The 17,337-nt window shown below is 36.5% G+C and overlaps 1 protein-coding gene across 2 annotated transcripts in view; it reads right to left on the bottom strand.

Moving 5' to 3' along the window:
* DCLK2 (doublecortin like kinase 2) overlaps positions 1 to 17,337 on the bottom strand; it is a gene marked incomplete at its 5' end in the record, with an annotated part of 93,564 nt that overhangs the window by 64,581 nt on the left and 11,646 nt on the right. For both annotated transcript variants that reach the window (XM_082314771.1, XM_082314772.1), the window contains one exon: positions 15,783 to 16,117. In XM_082314771.1, coding sequence (XP_082170897.1) covers positions 15,783 to 16,117 — 335 coding nt within the window. The remainder of the gene's footprint in view (positions 1 to 15,782; positions 16,118 to 17,337) is intronic.

Below are 17,337 nucleotides of genomic sequence, written 5' to 3'. Positions count from 1 at the left end.
TCTTTTAAAGAAACACCGCAAAAGGGCATTTAATTTAATTCATGATGGCCCCTCCAATCTCCACTTCACAATTCCTGGGAAACACAATTACTCATTCTTTACTAACGTTAAGCTTGTGACAAATTCGGCCAAAGGAAAGTAAAACTTTAACCCACTGAATTGAGTTCATTTCAAAAAAAATAGTCTTCATTTGACAGAATTCCTAAAAAAATAGCATTCATTTGACAGAATTCCTTTCCTGCATAGTGAGATTATATTTACTTAATTTGAGTGTTTTGAAGCTCCAGTATTTCATCAGTTAAAAACCAAGAAATATTTTTCATCGAGTTGCAAGATTACTTATTCTTTCAATACAGTGTTTTAAATAACTTATTACATCCACAACCAAAAATTCATAGTGGTTTTACAACAGCAACAAAATAAAACAAAAAAACCCCTATTGATATCATTAAGTTACAATGTCCATTTTTTACTAAAAACCATTCCGCACTGGGGGAAAGATTGGAAGAGAGGGAGGAAAGGTCATGATGCGCTACGATAATATGAAGAGGCAGCATTTATGGTTACATTGATGCAATTTTAGAATTACTGAAGTGTTACACCTGTCTTTCAGTAGAAACTGTATATTATCACCAGGAACCAAACAAAGAACATTCCTTAAGTAAAGCATTTGCAACAAATACACAAAAAAAATATTGAAAGCTGTAGATACTCTCAATCCTTTTAAGTTATAAAGATCGAAAAGAGGGAGAGCGTGTAAGCAGGTAAGTTCATCCCTCAACTTGTATGTTCAACTTTGTACAACTAACACCTTGCCCAAAGATGCCTTTATTTACATACCTTCCCTAGCACACGCTAACATTACTGATGGTAGGAGAAAAAAAAAAAAAGGGGGGGGGGGGGGGGGGGGGAAGCGTGCCATACTTAGACTGAAATCACTTGAGGGATTTCCAAGGCTATCTTAATACAGCACAATAGTAGAAGCAAAACAAACGTAAATCAAACCCCATCAGAGAGGTGATGGAGAAGGGTCACAGTGAATGAGAGGAAGGGAGACATCAAGTTCCTGCTAAAGTAGTGATGCAGAACAAGTAATTTGCAACCAGCAATTTCATAATCACAGTTTTACAAATGAATAGCTTGTCAAGTGCTACATACTTCAAGCATATCTACGCACTAGTGAAAACATGCAGGTATTTTGGAAAATTAATTTCTCAGAACTCAGATTTTGCCCTGAGAATTAAATTTTTAAAACAGTTGGAAATGTGTTCGTGAGTTTGGAGATTTTAACTATAGCCTAATGTATCAAACTCTAAGAGCTGTCAGCCATATTTAAGCATCAAAGAATCTAGTCTAGTAGAATATTAAAAGTGAACAATCTGTTTAAACTATACTTTCTATTAAAAAAATAGCCCTATTCTCACAGTTTTTCCATTGTCTAGAAAATATACCTCAATGTGTATTGAGCATTTGTTTCCAAACACTTGAGAACAGGTATGAGGTATGCACCTCGTTTTCCTTAGCTTACCAGTTGACTTTTTTTATTATAATTTATCTTTTGTAACTAGAAGAGTAAGTCGAAAATGGTTTGTACACGACAGCAACATTCTCCATAGGACAGTACCATGGACTATCCCGCTTCTTCTCTTAAGGGAGGCTTTTGATAAACAAACAATGCCCTCTACTCCCAAGCACCAAGTGAAGATCCTGGTGACAGGGCTAACCCAATGGAAGTTGCTTTTATTACGTATTTAAGAATCCTTATTTAAGCAAGATGGATAAACTGAAGTTTTCAATTTCAGATAAGCATTTAGGCACTACTAGGCTTGCATCTGCCTCCCAACAGATGAGGAAAGAAGGTCTAGGATGTGACATGAGGATCTTCCCCACTATGTGAGCATGAAGTAGAAATCTTGGAGGTCTGGCTATTAATAGGTTTGGAGTCCCTCTTCTTTCTGGAAACCTGCTGGGTTCTGAGCTGATAAAAATCCTCGCAGAATATTTTGCCACTAATATGCGAGCAGTGGAGTAGTTTTGCATACCTTGATTTAGCAATACTTATACAAGGAATGCATTAGACTAAGGAGGATTAAGGAGAACGAGAGCAAACAAAGTAGTGTAGCTGGATGACACAGTGCTCTGGCTGTTCTGTCTCCAATCAGAAGTAGCTCAGGAAAAATACAAATAGCTGTGAGGCTATCCTTTATTTCTGTAATGAGTATAGGAGTAAAGAATGAAAAACCCCTCACGGTAACAGTTCACATGTCCAACACAATTTCAAAATGTGTTTTTCCCCTCACATGGAGATACAACTGAACATTGACTTTACAAAGTATATCACTGTTCTACTTGTTCTCACTAGAAAACTACATTCATTAAATCAGGTCATCAGAGACTGAAGGTTTAAAGTGTTGTGATCTGGCCTTATAGAATCTATTTGGCTAAACGTATTTTAATTTTCTTAAACAGCAATCAGGCTGAATTTTCAGAAAGACCCTCCCCCATACTTGATAACTTATATTAGTGTTTCACTCCAAAAACTCCATATAAATCTTATTTCTTACTAAGGACTGGGACAGAGACTTCTTGAAAGCCTCAGATAAGACTATGAAAGGTACTAAACTCCTAATAATTTTTAGAGGTACATAATGTCTCAGTACTGATAATTTTCTGTTCATGTCTTTTCATTTGTATTGGCACAAACAAAATGGTATTTGGTAAGTCTTTTTCATTTCCATTAATATATGTGTAGTGTCAATCATACTTTGCTACATAGGTCTTCAATGAAGATGAAAAACTTTCTTTAAAAAAAAAAAAAAGTTCATCCACCTAATCTGCACTTCTCTACATGCAGTTTTTGGCAAGAAAATTGTTACATAATATAATGACCAGTGAACACTCCCAATATTAGCATTTATTTTATATCTCCCATATATTAAGATACTTATATATCAAAGATGGTGTTACTGTGACGGTAAGTAAAGTTCCAAAATAGAAGTTCAAGGAAGAGAAACTTTCACCTCACACTGATTATTGCCAAAATATGCGAGTAAGCCATGATAGTTACTTTGGAAATTCCAGCCAAGTGTCTTCAATTCATAAGTAGTAGTATCAAACGCCTTCATTCACCCACTTATTATAATACTGTTCTAAATTTTGTATATTTAGTGACATATATATGGGAGGAAAAAGAAGTTGTTTAAATACAAGTATCATAAATACATTTTTTTTAAAGTAAAATATTTGAAAAGTAGAAGATAGGAAAAAATTATGTGCAAAAGAGGAAGTGCACTGAAAGAAATCAAAATGTATTCATGTGTCAAAACCAAGTAAATCTAGATAATAATTACTAGCTCAAAGAGTATCTGAAGCCCTCTCAGATCCTAAAAACTTCTCAAACACCTTTATATCTTGGACTGCACCTTCTCTCATGGGCTTCTTCGTAATGTGTGAAAGAAGACAATGATGAGATTCTCACACATCCCATTAGGTACGTCAGTCCAAAAGCAAGAACAAATCCCTTTCGGTAAAGGAGGATTAGCGCCTGAACTAGAAGTGTGTTCTTAAGCAGGCATCAGACTTCAAGGGCTGCAGGTAATAACAAGTCCATTGTCTATACCAATAGTCACTCTGATACTAAAACTGCAGGAAATTTTATTGTTTATGTATGAAAACAAAGGACAAAATACAGAGCTTTGTGAATCAGATTTCATCATTTGTTCATCTTCTTCCTCTTAGACTTACAATACTGATTTTACTGTATTTATGCTCTAAGAAAAAATGCATAAAATATTATGTATTATGAAATTTAGAGGTAGGTATTAACATAAATATTACAAATATGCTCTAATACATAAGTTTTTACACACTAATCTTCTGTATCAAAGCTTGCACAGGTACCTGCAGAAGACAGACAGATTTTCCTGCTTAACCCCTCAGCTCCAGGGAAGTAGAGAGAATATTCTTCCCTTTGAGGCAAAAAAAATCAGCCACAATGAGAACTGGCCAGAATACTTAACTCTACCAGTAACCTTCACTGCACCATGTTTCCTCTTATGCTCATATAAAGCCAGCTGTGGTATATGGATTTTGTTGGCAGAGATGGTTTTCTGAGTCAGATGTCAGGTACACCAGCGTGTTCTCTTTGCTCATAAAGCCAGAACACATCCAATTTCTAGAATGATTTTGGAATAGCCCATCTAAAATTACTTGGCAGTTTAGGGCCTGAGGATATAAAGAACATTTTTCATCTCTCCCACTCCTTCTCTGTAATACACAAACATCAAAGTCCCAAAGTTTCACAGATTAGCAATCTTCAGTTTGTTACAGGTCCTGGGGATGGATCTGTGACTAGCAGTGTATAGGAGAAGGACACAGTGGACATTCTTGTGAGCTATTCTGCCCATAAAGCATACAAGATTGCTGATGCCAATATAGGCAATCGGATATTCTCAGCCATGCTGTCCCTTCCAGTCCTATATCTCAACAGGCTGTTTACTTCTGCTATTCCTAAAGTGATCATATGAAGCATTCTAGTTAATAGTTACCTTTAAATGTACCTTGGCTGGATTACTATTCCCAGCTGGCAACATGACTGCAGGAAAGAATTTGGGTCTAAATGTGTCTGAAAACTGCCCCAAGTTCTAGGAAAGCCTAGTAACTAAATGCTCAGAATACTTTTGTTTATAGCACAGTATATGCTAGAAACATAATCTATAGACTAGAAATATATTAGTAGAGCAAATCCAGAAAAATCATACAGCTACGATGTCTCAGTGTCAATACGTGTAGTACTGCTCAATCAAATGCCCCTCATAAAAGTCACTCTTCATTTCTGCAGGAAAAGGAGAAACAAAAATCTGAAGCTTGGTAATAAAGGAAATATATCAGAGGCAAAAATACTAATTTTATAAGCTTTTTCTTACTGTCTGACACATGGGAAGGAGGGCCCATAAGAAGAGAAAGAATGGGGAAAAAAATCAATTGCCTCTCTACTACTCCCATAGAAGTCTGGTAAGAAAACTATCACGAAGTGCACACATTCTATTCGGATGGTCTTCACAATAAAAACACTACTTCCGACCTCAAAAAGCATTATATACTTGACTGGGTAAGAATACATTTATCCACATGATAGCAACTAGACACAATGTCAATCAGCCTGCAGTCTGATGAGACATAGACCCCCTCCAGGTCATACAGACCAAAGCTAGCTGGTGTCAAACGTCTGCCTGTACAACCATGTACGCACATTCCAAGTGTCTGTATTATCAGGTCCCTTGCAAAATATAGGGAGGAGAATAAGGCAAAGACTCTTTAAGTAGGATCCAACTTCACATTAATCCATGCTTGAATCTCTCTTGTTCAATTTTATTTAGATGAACCAAAACCTTGATTTCTTCAGAAGAGAAACTGCAAGTTTTCCACATGCAAGAAAATGGCACCTTCAGAAAGCACTTAAAGAGGATTCTGGCTGTCTGGTACTCAACTATCTTTATTTTTCTTAACTAACTGGCCTATTTTCCAATAATTTTATCCAGACTGGAACTCCCTAACTAAATACTAGTTTAGTTGGAGGTTAGAGATAAGAAGGGCAAAGACAAGAAATGCCAAACCTACTAGCCCAAAATTCTAACTTGCCATTTAGTTTACAAGTTATGTTCTATTCTTTTTGCTTTCTTCTGAAATATTTTAGTTTCTTCAAAAAGCCTTCCACAATTGCAGAGATACCCTGTGCCATGTATCAATAAATAAACCACCAAATAAATATGAACAAAATAAATATTTAAGAACATGGCATAGATTGCATATTTGCACAACAGAAGAAAATGATTGTTGACTTTGTAAACAAGAAAAGTGCTACAAGAACACTGAATTTCACTGCCTACAGTGAAAACACCGACTATCACTCCTTCCTATGCAAAGCTTACTAACTTCAAGCCACAAACAGGGTCATTGTTCCATTTAAGTGCTGGGAAGCTCTTTGCTTTTAAAAGTTGGCTTGTGTTGCTATTACTTCAACATTACTTTCCCTTCAGAGTCTTCAGACTACTGTGTTTAAAGGTTCATTGCAAATTAATCAGCCAGCAATATTTTAAACATGAAAGATGAATATGCCTCTCTCTGACAAACTGTTTCATGTTTCATGCCATTAATTTATTATGGAAGAGAATGCCATTTTTCTTAATAACTGATACAAATCTAGAATAAAAGTTCATATTGTAAGATTTTGGTATTTTCGCTTCAATAGACTTAAGAGACACCGACAATCTGATTACAGCTAACCAAGAAGCAACTACTATAACAGATCCATCAACCTGACAACCTGAAAGACAAATCTTAAAACTGGAAAGTCTGCTTATAGACTGTGTTATGAACAGGAATGGATAAAATTCAACCTTGAAATCCTTTCATATTGTGTTGGTAAATATCTTGACACTGTAAGGTGTAACAGGCTTCTTAAAGAAAAGTTTCCATGTTTAAATGTAATAATGCAAGAACTGTTTACTGAAATAACATAGGGTAATTTAATTACAGGAAAAAAAGATTCCAAGATCTCAAAGTAATGAGGAACCTGTGACACAAATCCTAATCTGGCATATGACAGCTGCAGAATGAATTCAAAAGATTTTTACCAGACTAATTATCTGTTAATGGCCAGGCTCAGCGGGACACAACAAATTCCCAAGGTTTATTTTCCAAGTCATGTGATTCGATCTTTAGCATGGCAGATGGCAGACAATGACTGCATACCGCTCTTTTATTCCAAGAGCTACACACACCATTTCTGTAACCCAGCACTAAAATTATGGTAATCATACATCAACAAAGATACAACGTTACCACTGGTGACACCACTATTTTTGCAGTGATTGTTTCCCACACTGTGCAGCATGTCATTTTTATTAAGTGCTGTCAGCTCTTGGTGTGCACAGACAAAAACTGAAAACCCAGTAGGATTTATCCTCTCTATAGATCCACAAAGACTCCAGTAAGTTGGATGTCACGTTTAACAGGACACACATGCTTGCTTTTAGCTAAAATATCAGCAATTTTTTTCAGTTGCCATGCTCTAATTTAAAAGTGCTGACTTCAATCAGGGTCTGATTTTGCATTCATTTTGATAAATACTCTATTATTTTAACAGCCCACTTCACTAACCTGTTAGTTTGATGGCAATGAGTATTACTACCTACATATCTAAACCTTACCTCACTAAAAGATTAAATTCACACTCAGTGGACCTCAGCCATTACATTCTCAGTAACGTTACACCACATCCCCAAAGCTAGAATTACGCATCCTTGCGGGGAGGAGAGAGATGTACATTCTCTATTTCATCTGTACTATATTTTGGGTTATTGATCTCCAGAAAGAAAGAATAATATGCAGGGGGTCCTCTGTCCTTCCCCCCGCACCCCCCCCCCAACAAATTCTAAAGACCTTTGTTCCAGAGAGCCAAGTTTCCCAGTGCTAGGCTGTGGCCATTTCACATGGCAGGACCTTTATTTTTTGGATGTGCAACAAAGCTAAAGAATTTCCCCAGCATTATTTTTCACTGCCAGTTTAAGACACTCTTCTGAGATGACTCACTAGATGTTCAAGGTTCTGCTTCTTTTTTAATACTTTTTCTGTAGCACCTTAAGCATCATAATTTTGTTACTTTTAAACAAAATCCTTACCATTTTGCCTTTTCTTTTTTCCTCAAAATGGTAATTGGACTGATAATATAATCCCCAACAACTGTGATAAAAATTTTAAATACTTTATAGGGTAAATCCTAAACCACACATTATCTGCCTGTGGCCCTTGTACCGCTGCATGTAATTAAAATGCTTTAGAAAGTGTTCCATGACAAGATTTGTAGCTGGAAAAAAGATCTCTGTATTTTCATATTTAAGGTATTTTTCAGATCCCTGCATCTATGACAGGGCACAGTTAATTTCAGGTTAGTTTCAGATAACCCTTCCATAAATAACTACAGATGGGAATATTTCTACATCCATGGACAGAGGCCAGAATTCTCTCCTCTGCTTGAGTACACTATTTCCTCCTTTCTTCTAGCAATAAATAACTACAACTTCCAGTTCTGAGCATACCAATTGAAAGTCCGAACAAAAATATCACGTAGCAGTGCCCATGGGTGAATTCATTTCCTGTCATGCAGACTTCCTCAAGATTAGGGCCACTTTAATCCTTTTGTTTTCCTTAGACTTGCAAGATTTGTATCCCACACTGACTAGATAGACATCTCTCCACAGTTGTTCTCTGAAACAATTCTAACCTCTAGTACAAGCCCAACTTCCCCTAAATCATGTTTCATATAAAATATTAGAAGAGGTTTGCTAGCATTGGGATAAAACTTTAACTGTAAACCCTGCTGTATGAATTCTCTGTGCAGGTGTATATACACACACATTTTAATGTTAACTGGCATTCAAGATTTTTGTTATTTTATCTCTACCTCAACAGCTCTTCCAAAGTTGTAGATAGCCTTTAGTTACAGAAAACACTCAGAAACAAACAAACAAACAAAATGTTCAGAAACCTCAGAGACTGTTAGACTCCATTTATCTACTCCAACAAAAAAATCACCTCTTCATTAATCTTAATTTTACAGTGACTCTTTACCACTGAGTTCTGCTTAACCACTGGATCTGATTAACTTTAAGCCTGTTATTTCTTTTCCTATACACAGGAAAGACACAGAAGTCATTTCCTTTTTCTTTGCTGATAGATTTTTTTTTGTTGTTCATCTCCCTGAAAACTTGATGATCTTTCCCTAGTCTAAGCAATCCCATTTCCTTCAGTCTTTCTTCCCAGAACATGTTTTCTTATTTCTTTTTACTCTTCTCTGGATTTTCCATAATAAAGCTGTCTCTTGCTGCTATCAGACAGAGCAGAATGGCCACCTGACACGTGCATCAGAAACAAGATGGTTGACCATACCTTCTGCATGGATGTTGGCTTTCCTCTCCTATGCACAACCATTGACACCATTAACTCATCTTCAGCTGTGATCCTTTACCACTTCAGTCAGAACTACTTGCCATTTCCTATCTGCATTGTTAATAACCAGTGAGTCTAAGATTACTCAACCTGCCTTATCCTAAGCTATTTCTGCAGTTTGTCAAGATTATTCTAATTTTCTGTTGTCCAGGTTTCCTGTAGCTCATCTGTTTGGTGTATTCTTTGTATTTATTAAGCATATTCTCCATTCCATCTTCCAGGTCACCTACAGTGACTAGTATAGACACACATTCATTGACCCCTACTCAATATAAAATTCCAGTTTTGCAGTGAATCATCAATAATCATTGAGAACAACGGTATTCCGACTGTGCATCCAGTAAGTAGTGCATTTTTTCTAGACCATGCTTCCCTAGCTGACTGATGTGAAAAGACAGTATCAAAAAGCTTACTTCAGATACAAGGAAGTAGCGACTATTGTTTTCTTCTCCTTGTCTCCCTCCCCAGTCAAGTCATTGTTTCGTAACTCTTAAAAAACCACCAGCAACAAAAAAACCAACCCCACCACCACCAAAACCCCACATCATACACTCTGTTGAAGCATTTCGTGTCCTGAGCTCAACCCAAAACAGCAGGCTCCCTGAACAGACAGGTGCTATGTCAGAGCCCTTCTCACCTAATAACACACATAAAGGTGACTGTACCAAATAATGTGGAATTTTGCAACTTCTAGGTAATAGAGGTGTTCCACTGCTACATATTTACTCTTAAAAGGGGAAAAGGATCCAGCCAACCATCAGCAAATGATTCACAGTATTGCTTGCTCAATTTTTTTTCCCCATAAGTCTCAGAGTGAAGTTTGTTTAGCCCAACCTCAGGGACGCTCGTCTCATCCAATGAGCATCAGCTGTAGGACAATTAGACTCTTCCAGGACTCCTCTACACTCTTTTTCAGGGTTTCCTTATGCCTCGGAAAGTAATCTCTAGCTCTTCCACATCGGTTTTGTCTCACGTCCATCCAGTGAACGAGAAACATCGCTCTTGACAACATCTAGTATGAACTTCTCTTTTCCTCCTCTGTAATGTAAGTGTGTACCTTTTCTGATTTAATGTCCCAGGCCACTTAGTTCCTATCCTCTTGGAAGGTCTCTCTCTCAGAAGTTCTATTCCCTCTCCTTCAAAGACAATCTAAATACTACTTCTGGTTGCATCTCCATCAATATGTTTTATGATTTCTTACACAATATTAGTTTGTGGACTCATGTCATCTTAAAAAAAAAAAAAAAACAAAGAAAAAAAAATCAACAATATATATGCCTCTTTCAAATTGATACTCCACTCTTCCATTGCAGTGCTATCCACTGCTGCATCAAGAAGTCTCAGAGGTAATGGTCCTGTTCCCATTCTCTCATACGATGTCGCACACACTCTGCTGATATTCAAGTCTTATAAACCAATATAAAGACTGCAGTGATTTTTTTTTTTCCCTCCCACAGAGCAGATAATACTATCATTTGTGTAATTTGCCGCACAATAAGCAGATTAACATGCTTTTTCTTGTGGACATCAACCATGAATTCTGAAAAGCCTTTCTATCCAACATATCTACTCTTTCAGTAGTTATACTGTCAATCATATCCATAGTGTCAAATCACCAAGTGGTCTGCTGCAGTTTGGCAAATTTTAAATTGCTTTCTAAGAGTTGACTCTACCTCTTCTGACCCTCAGCTTTTAAGATGAATGTAGGGACTATCATTACTGTTCAAGGTCTTGAAGCTAGGTGAGGAAAGACTCCTTGCCCACAAATGCCAAACTTCTGTGGGATCCGCAATGCAGAGAATCACTCCCTTTGCAGCTGCCACTGACATTCCTCTATAACAATATATAAGCCTTTTTAAAAGTTGTGAGAATTTCAAGGGCTTAAGAGTTTCCCCCCCTCATACTTGCAGGTTAATGCAACATTTCAGCTTAAAGTGTTGTTTTAATTTTCAGCTGAAATAGAACTGCACAAAAGTTGGAGCTTTCTATGTTCTAGCAAAATTGCCTGTAGCAGAAATTCATATCTGTGCTATTTCCAATACATTTGTGAATTACTGTGCCTATACTAGGTTAGAGCCTGAGACCTAAAACAAAGACTTCTTTTGGTTTCAGTAGCTTTCAACTATACATAATGCCTGCTAACATGGAAGCAAGTTTCTATTACAGTTGTTTGTCAGCCTGCAATGAGATATCAGACAGTGATATAATAATACAATTACATGACACTTAAAAAAAAGTACACCTAATTCCTAGTGCCTGGTTCCTTAAAAAAAAAAGTGTACTGCTGATGAATAAGATACAGTTGAAAACCAGGTAGTCTTTCCACTGTCATTAGGTAGGATAGAATTGAACTAAAGGTAAATATTTGCTAAAACTACTTAGTTAACTGCAATAAAATTATTTAAAAAAAAAAAAAATCAAATCTCATCCAAGTATGACTTCGCATACAAAACCAGAAAACAGAAAACCAAAATTCATATGTTCCAAAACTTGTCTCAGTACTAAATAGTCAGCACTCACTGAGATTAAGATTCTGGTAAAAACACTACATTAATGGAAATTTTCAGATCTGAATGACAGAAGCCTATATGCCAAGAGAACTGAAACAAGAATATGGGGAATATCAGCTGTACTAATAAATGAGATCTCTCCTGCTCACCCCTTGTTTCGGTTTCTGCCCTCTATCATAGGTAGGCTGATAGTTCAAGTTGGTCTCCTTAGTATTTCCACTACAAAGCAAATACAAAATTCAGTTTACAGAAGCTATCATGTCTACTATGAATTTTCAAATCTTTCACTGGAAAATAAAAAAATTAGTGAGAGGAGAGCATGATGAGTCTGATGAATATTTCCAAATGTAATTATCTGTTTTCTTCAGGCACCCATTTACTTTTAATGAGCACCTTATGAAAAACTTCATTAACAGAAAATTAGGGAGCTTTTGGTTTCAGAGATAGCCACCAACATATCTGTGGCCCATCAAAAAAGACCTTTAAAGTAAGGCTTATCTGTGCTATGTTCTCACTATTTTGGGAATGGAGTATAGAAAAGGTGGCTCATCCACCTTTTCAATCCTGTTATGGATATTAATCCATGAAGCTGCAACACAATGCAAGCTTAAAAAGTTACTATCTTCCTGGAGTAAAGATGTAATTTTCTTTCGTGTGTCAAATAATACATGCTTAAGAGTTCTGCAGGGCTTTTTCTGAGTTTCTCACAGGCAATTCCCCACCCCACCACCCCATACATTATATTCTTTTAAATAATTAGTGCACGTAATTTACCATTAAGTTGCTAGCCTACACTTCGCAATGACTGAAGCTTGAAGCTTGTTTAGCAAGATAGAAACCCTCCGTTCTCTTCCGAGATAACAAAGGGTTAACTTCCCAACTGGAGAAGTTTCAGTCTGACTGTCCTTGCTTCACAGTAGGATAGTGACAGATTCCAGCAAAGAATAGAAAGGAAAAATGCAGCCAAGTAAGGAAAACACTTTGGTCAAGCAAATACATTAGGCAAACCTCAATGCCAGAAGCACGAAGACTGGAACAGCAGAAGCCTGCACTGCAGAGTTAAAGCCTAGTTACTTTTACAGGAATATTTTTCCTCACATAGAAACCATCACAAAAGTCTTGGGAGGTAAAAAAAGATGGTTGCTCAACAGCTGAAAAGTGAAAAGTCAGCCTTGCATCAATGTAGTTTAAAAAAAAAAAAAATCTGTACTTGAGGCTACAAAGCACTAATATTCTAAATTACAGCATCCATGTTGAAACTGAAGATAAAAGGAAACCTTGTAAATGTTATAAAATCTTACAGTTAAAACCTAGATAAATGTCTATCTTCGTACACAATAATCAATGAAAATATCCAACATGGATGTTATTTTCTGTGTTACTATTATCATCAAGATGTTGCTACAGTCAAGATTAATGAAGTCATTAGAGTAAATAAAAATTATTTTGAGGACATCCTTTCTGTTGTACTGCTCGAAATGAAAAAGATTTCCTCACAGATCACTGGTTTCATGGTCATTTCTTACTACACATGTTAAACAGTTCCATTTGAAAACAAAATCGCCCTGTAAGTTAACAGAACAACACATTCCCTAATTAAAGGATACAAATTTTATACATGCATGTTTTAAACCCTCAAATTTCAGCATCAATTCCATATTAAACAGATAATACAACCTAAACCTATTCGCTCACAAAAACCGCAAAAATACGTATTTCCTCACAGATAAAAATATGAAGGAGCAGGGGAAAGAAAAAAAACAAAACCCTGAGAAACACAAGAGCTACATTTATAGGAACATAGCCATTTACAAAATGCCTTTTTTTTATTTAATGGTTGCCTTTCAAGCTGTGCCAACACTACAACGAACATAAAAGATCTGCCTCCCTAGCAGATTTAGAAGAATAAGCAATTACTACATTAGAGAAAATAGGCTCAGAAATTTCCACCAATTGGTAACTGGCAGCAAAGCAACTCTTTATTTGCCAAACCCCACAAAGCCCTTGGGCACCAACCTCTACATATACCAGCAATGAACAAACAAAGAAAAAAAAAAATCCCTATGGCCCAAAACTGGGGTCAGCCCTTCACTTTGGAGAAAAAGAAACAAACAAAAAAACCCCAGAAGTCTCTATCCTCCTAGATAAGCAGAAGGAGGCTTTATTATCAGGGTGTTTAAACCCATAGGTCTTCTATCTAGGGCACTATATCCCATGACCACTTATATCACAATTACACTATGGCTGTGCAAGCAAAGGCTCTTTCCCAAAGTCTATGGAAAAGCAAAAGGCCTTTCTTCCAAACGGAAGGGAGGTCTCCACGTTTACGCACTACTACTGCTGAAACAGTTCACACGCAGAGGCAGTTGTAAGAAGCAGCTATTTGCAGGCTGTCAGCAGTGAGAACTAGGGATTTCCCAATCCTGCTCGAGAACACCTACATCTACATCTGCAGTCCTAGTCTGATTATTGCCTTTACCGCAGAAGGGCAGGAGGAGGTACTGCAGCAATTAGAAATCTTATACTTATTTTGGAGCATTACCAATGATTGGCCATCCTCACTGTGGACTGAAGACAGCTATCATCCACCACGAGCGACAGTAATGTGCAAGAAACATATGTGAGATTTAATGTTAATTAATTTTATTGATCCACATCAGTGCAGACCACTGAATTTCTACTATATTAACAAAGCAATAGAAGAGGTGAATCTGAACTGACAATCCTAGTTTTTGCAGTTTCCTTTCCTGACTCTATCTACTTGCTTGAGAAGATTAAAATCATCTTATTTGAGACAGTAATAGAATGGGCAGAAGAGACTAATTAATAAAATATATTATTATAATAAATATCCTCAAAGCTATTTTATTATGAATTAAATTAAACATGACTAAATCACATTTCGGATGTTCCTAGAAAGGAGTCTCTCTTAACAAATCTCATTAACAAATCTCATTAAAAATCAAACCCATTAGAAGAACTAAAGAGCACATTATATAGTGCCACCAAATACTGAAAGTCAAGACTATCAGTGATGTATTTGCCTTGCTACATTTAATACCAAAGAACAGAAGTTCTTTTCAAGTACTTAATTATAAAAAGTGTATCCACACCACACAGAACATAACCAGAGAGACAGACCTCATATTGAGACAATCTGAGTAAGCACACTTGTTCTGCAATACATTTGCTAGCAACTTTCAACACAAAAAGGTGCTTCTTAAGTAGTCTATAGGATTACAACCATTATAAAAAGCTTGACAATGAAAATTCCCACATCTGTTTGAACTCAATTGAAACTTTTACAAGTAGTTGATGCAAATATATAGGTATGCAGGTGTGCAAAAATACCTGTTGAATGAGCAAGGATCCTAATATTTAGTCAACAATACAATAGTCCAGGTACCTGATACTGAATGTGATCTACTTCTCAGTCTGGGTTGCTCTGTATTACTAAAGTCACAATGCTGTCAAAGTTCCACATCAGTGTCAAATAAAAGTATCAAGTGTCAAAGTCCTGTTCTGTGAAGGGCTGAGTCATTAACCTGACTGATCAACAGCAAGTGTATTCCTGACACTTTTACCTGGTACAGCAGAACATTCTGTGGGTCACTCCTTTGTATTTCTGAGTGAGAATAAAAACCTAACACATCATTAATCCTGGCAGTATGTTTTTTTCAGTGGTAAAACTAAAAGCAAAAGCAAGTTGCAAAGACATGACCACCCCCCCAGAAATATTCATTTCAGAAAAAATTCTTGACCTTAGATCATGTCAGTTACTACCTCCAGAAAAACATTTCAGTCCTTTCGCTACTTAAATAGCAATCTGTGGAAGTGAAATGAAAGGAGGCAGCAATGTTTTTCTTATACCCCTCAACACTATGTAGTAGTCTGAAAACATGACTCTGCTTCCGAAAACACATACGTATTTTAACAAGCTTGCTTTTAAATGTTTCAAATAAACTGTATTACTTAATTGACAGACTCTTTTAGCAATGCAACAGTTAGTATACGAAAGAGATTTTTTTTAAATTTTTTTTTTACTTAGAATGTAAAATGGTCAACTTCTTTTGCATTATATAAAATTTTATTTTTTGTAGATATTAGTATTTTAATACAAATTTTAAAAGTTGCTGTTTATTAAACTCTCCTTATTCAGAAGCAGGTTAAAGCATATACAGTAACAAGAATTCAAGTTACGAATACAAAGAAGCTTAGATTAACTCATAATTATTAGATGGTCACAGCAATTTATTCTCCTACCTGCTTTCCATCCAGCGTACAAAGCCTCTTGACTACACCCGAATCTAACTTAATGGCTTCTGTGATGTCAGTCAAGACCTGTTCGAAGGAGTGAGCAGTCTTCTTATTCAGCAGAATTCTCACAGCTTTCCGTGGTTTTACTCCACTCCTAATAACAGTCACTAATTTAGGTTTAATGAAATCTTTACTCTCCTTCACTTCACTCTTTGTGGATGTCAAAGATGTCAAGGTTCGAGTGGACCCAGTCCTTATGTTCACACACCAGTTTGGATTGACATTCTTGGTGTAATCAACTTTGCGATACGGTTCATTGGATGCACATACATAACTTTCACCTGAAAAGAAGATGACATTTTCATAATTTAAGGAGTTTTGCAGCTCTTTTTGTCAATTAAAAAAAAAAACAAAAAACCACAAACAACAAATTTTTCAGGAGGAGTGATTTTCCTGCATTTCAACTGCAGGCCATTTTAAATGGAGGACTGTAAATTATCAGAGCTTTCCACCCAAACAATACTCTCACAGAGTGGTTTCAACAGGTTTCAAGAGACCTCTGGTTAAGAGGAAAAAAAAAAAAACCAAAAGAAACCCACAACCAAACAGTAAAGGGTAATGCGTGGGTTGAAGATATTTCCTATTTCTTTTGGATCATAAGTTCTGACCACATAGTCATTTTGCAAGTGCTTAAGTTACCTGAGTTCACAATACGTGACATTAAGAGCATTCTCCTACAGCAAATATCCAGGTCCTTCCCCATATATTCCTCAAGTATATACTTCACAATGTGTACACACATACCTATGTTTAATAAATAATTATTTTAAAAGGAGCAAGTTTTAACACAATAAAATTCAAGCATCTCAAGGTCCTTACCCTGAAGTACACATTAATTTACCAGGAGTTACTGCCTTCCTACCAAGGATACACTGTTGAAATGTATTCACTTCAACATTTTTTAGACCAAAAAAGCACCTCCTGAGGCCACAAATGAGACTTTTAGATTGCAGTAATATGAAAGCACACCTACACGTCCCCATTTTAATTTCTTTCCTAATTCAAAGCCTGCACTGCTGGTATCTCCTGAAGTCATGAAAGGCAGGTTGGAGGACAAAACATGTTATCACAGGCTAGTCATACACACCTTTACTTCAAATTATTTAAACTGGCACCAGTCACGATACAGACTTAAGGAACTTGTTACTTTTCTCCATTCCTTGACATAACGCAAGACTGGAGACTAGCTGGCTTTTTTTTAAGAGGACGACAGTTTTCTCTTCAAACTGCTGTTTGTTGTTTACCACAACTCTTTTAATGTCTGACAGCAATATTCAACATGCAGACCATGACAAAAGACATCTTTAACTCTGGGTTATTTCTGCAACCCACATCCTTGGGGTGTCACAAAATAATATCCAAAGACTTTCTCAAAGAGGCAGAGTATTGCTGGAAGGATGAAATGGAAGCATTCCAAACTGATGGAACACACCATTCCTCCAGGCAGAAAAGCTACCTACATCTTAAAAAGTTTAGTCTGTTCTAAGATTAAAGCTACACA

This window comes from Platalea leucorodia (genome assembly GCF_965183815.1).
Source record: "Platalea leucorodia genome assembly, chromosome: 6".
Classification (NCBI taxonomy): Eukaryota; Metazoa; Chordata; class Aves; order Pelecaniformes; family Threskiornithidae; genus Platalea; species Platalea leucorodia.
This window is presented reverse-complemented; position numbering and strand designations above follow the sequence as displayed.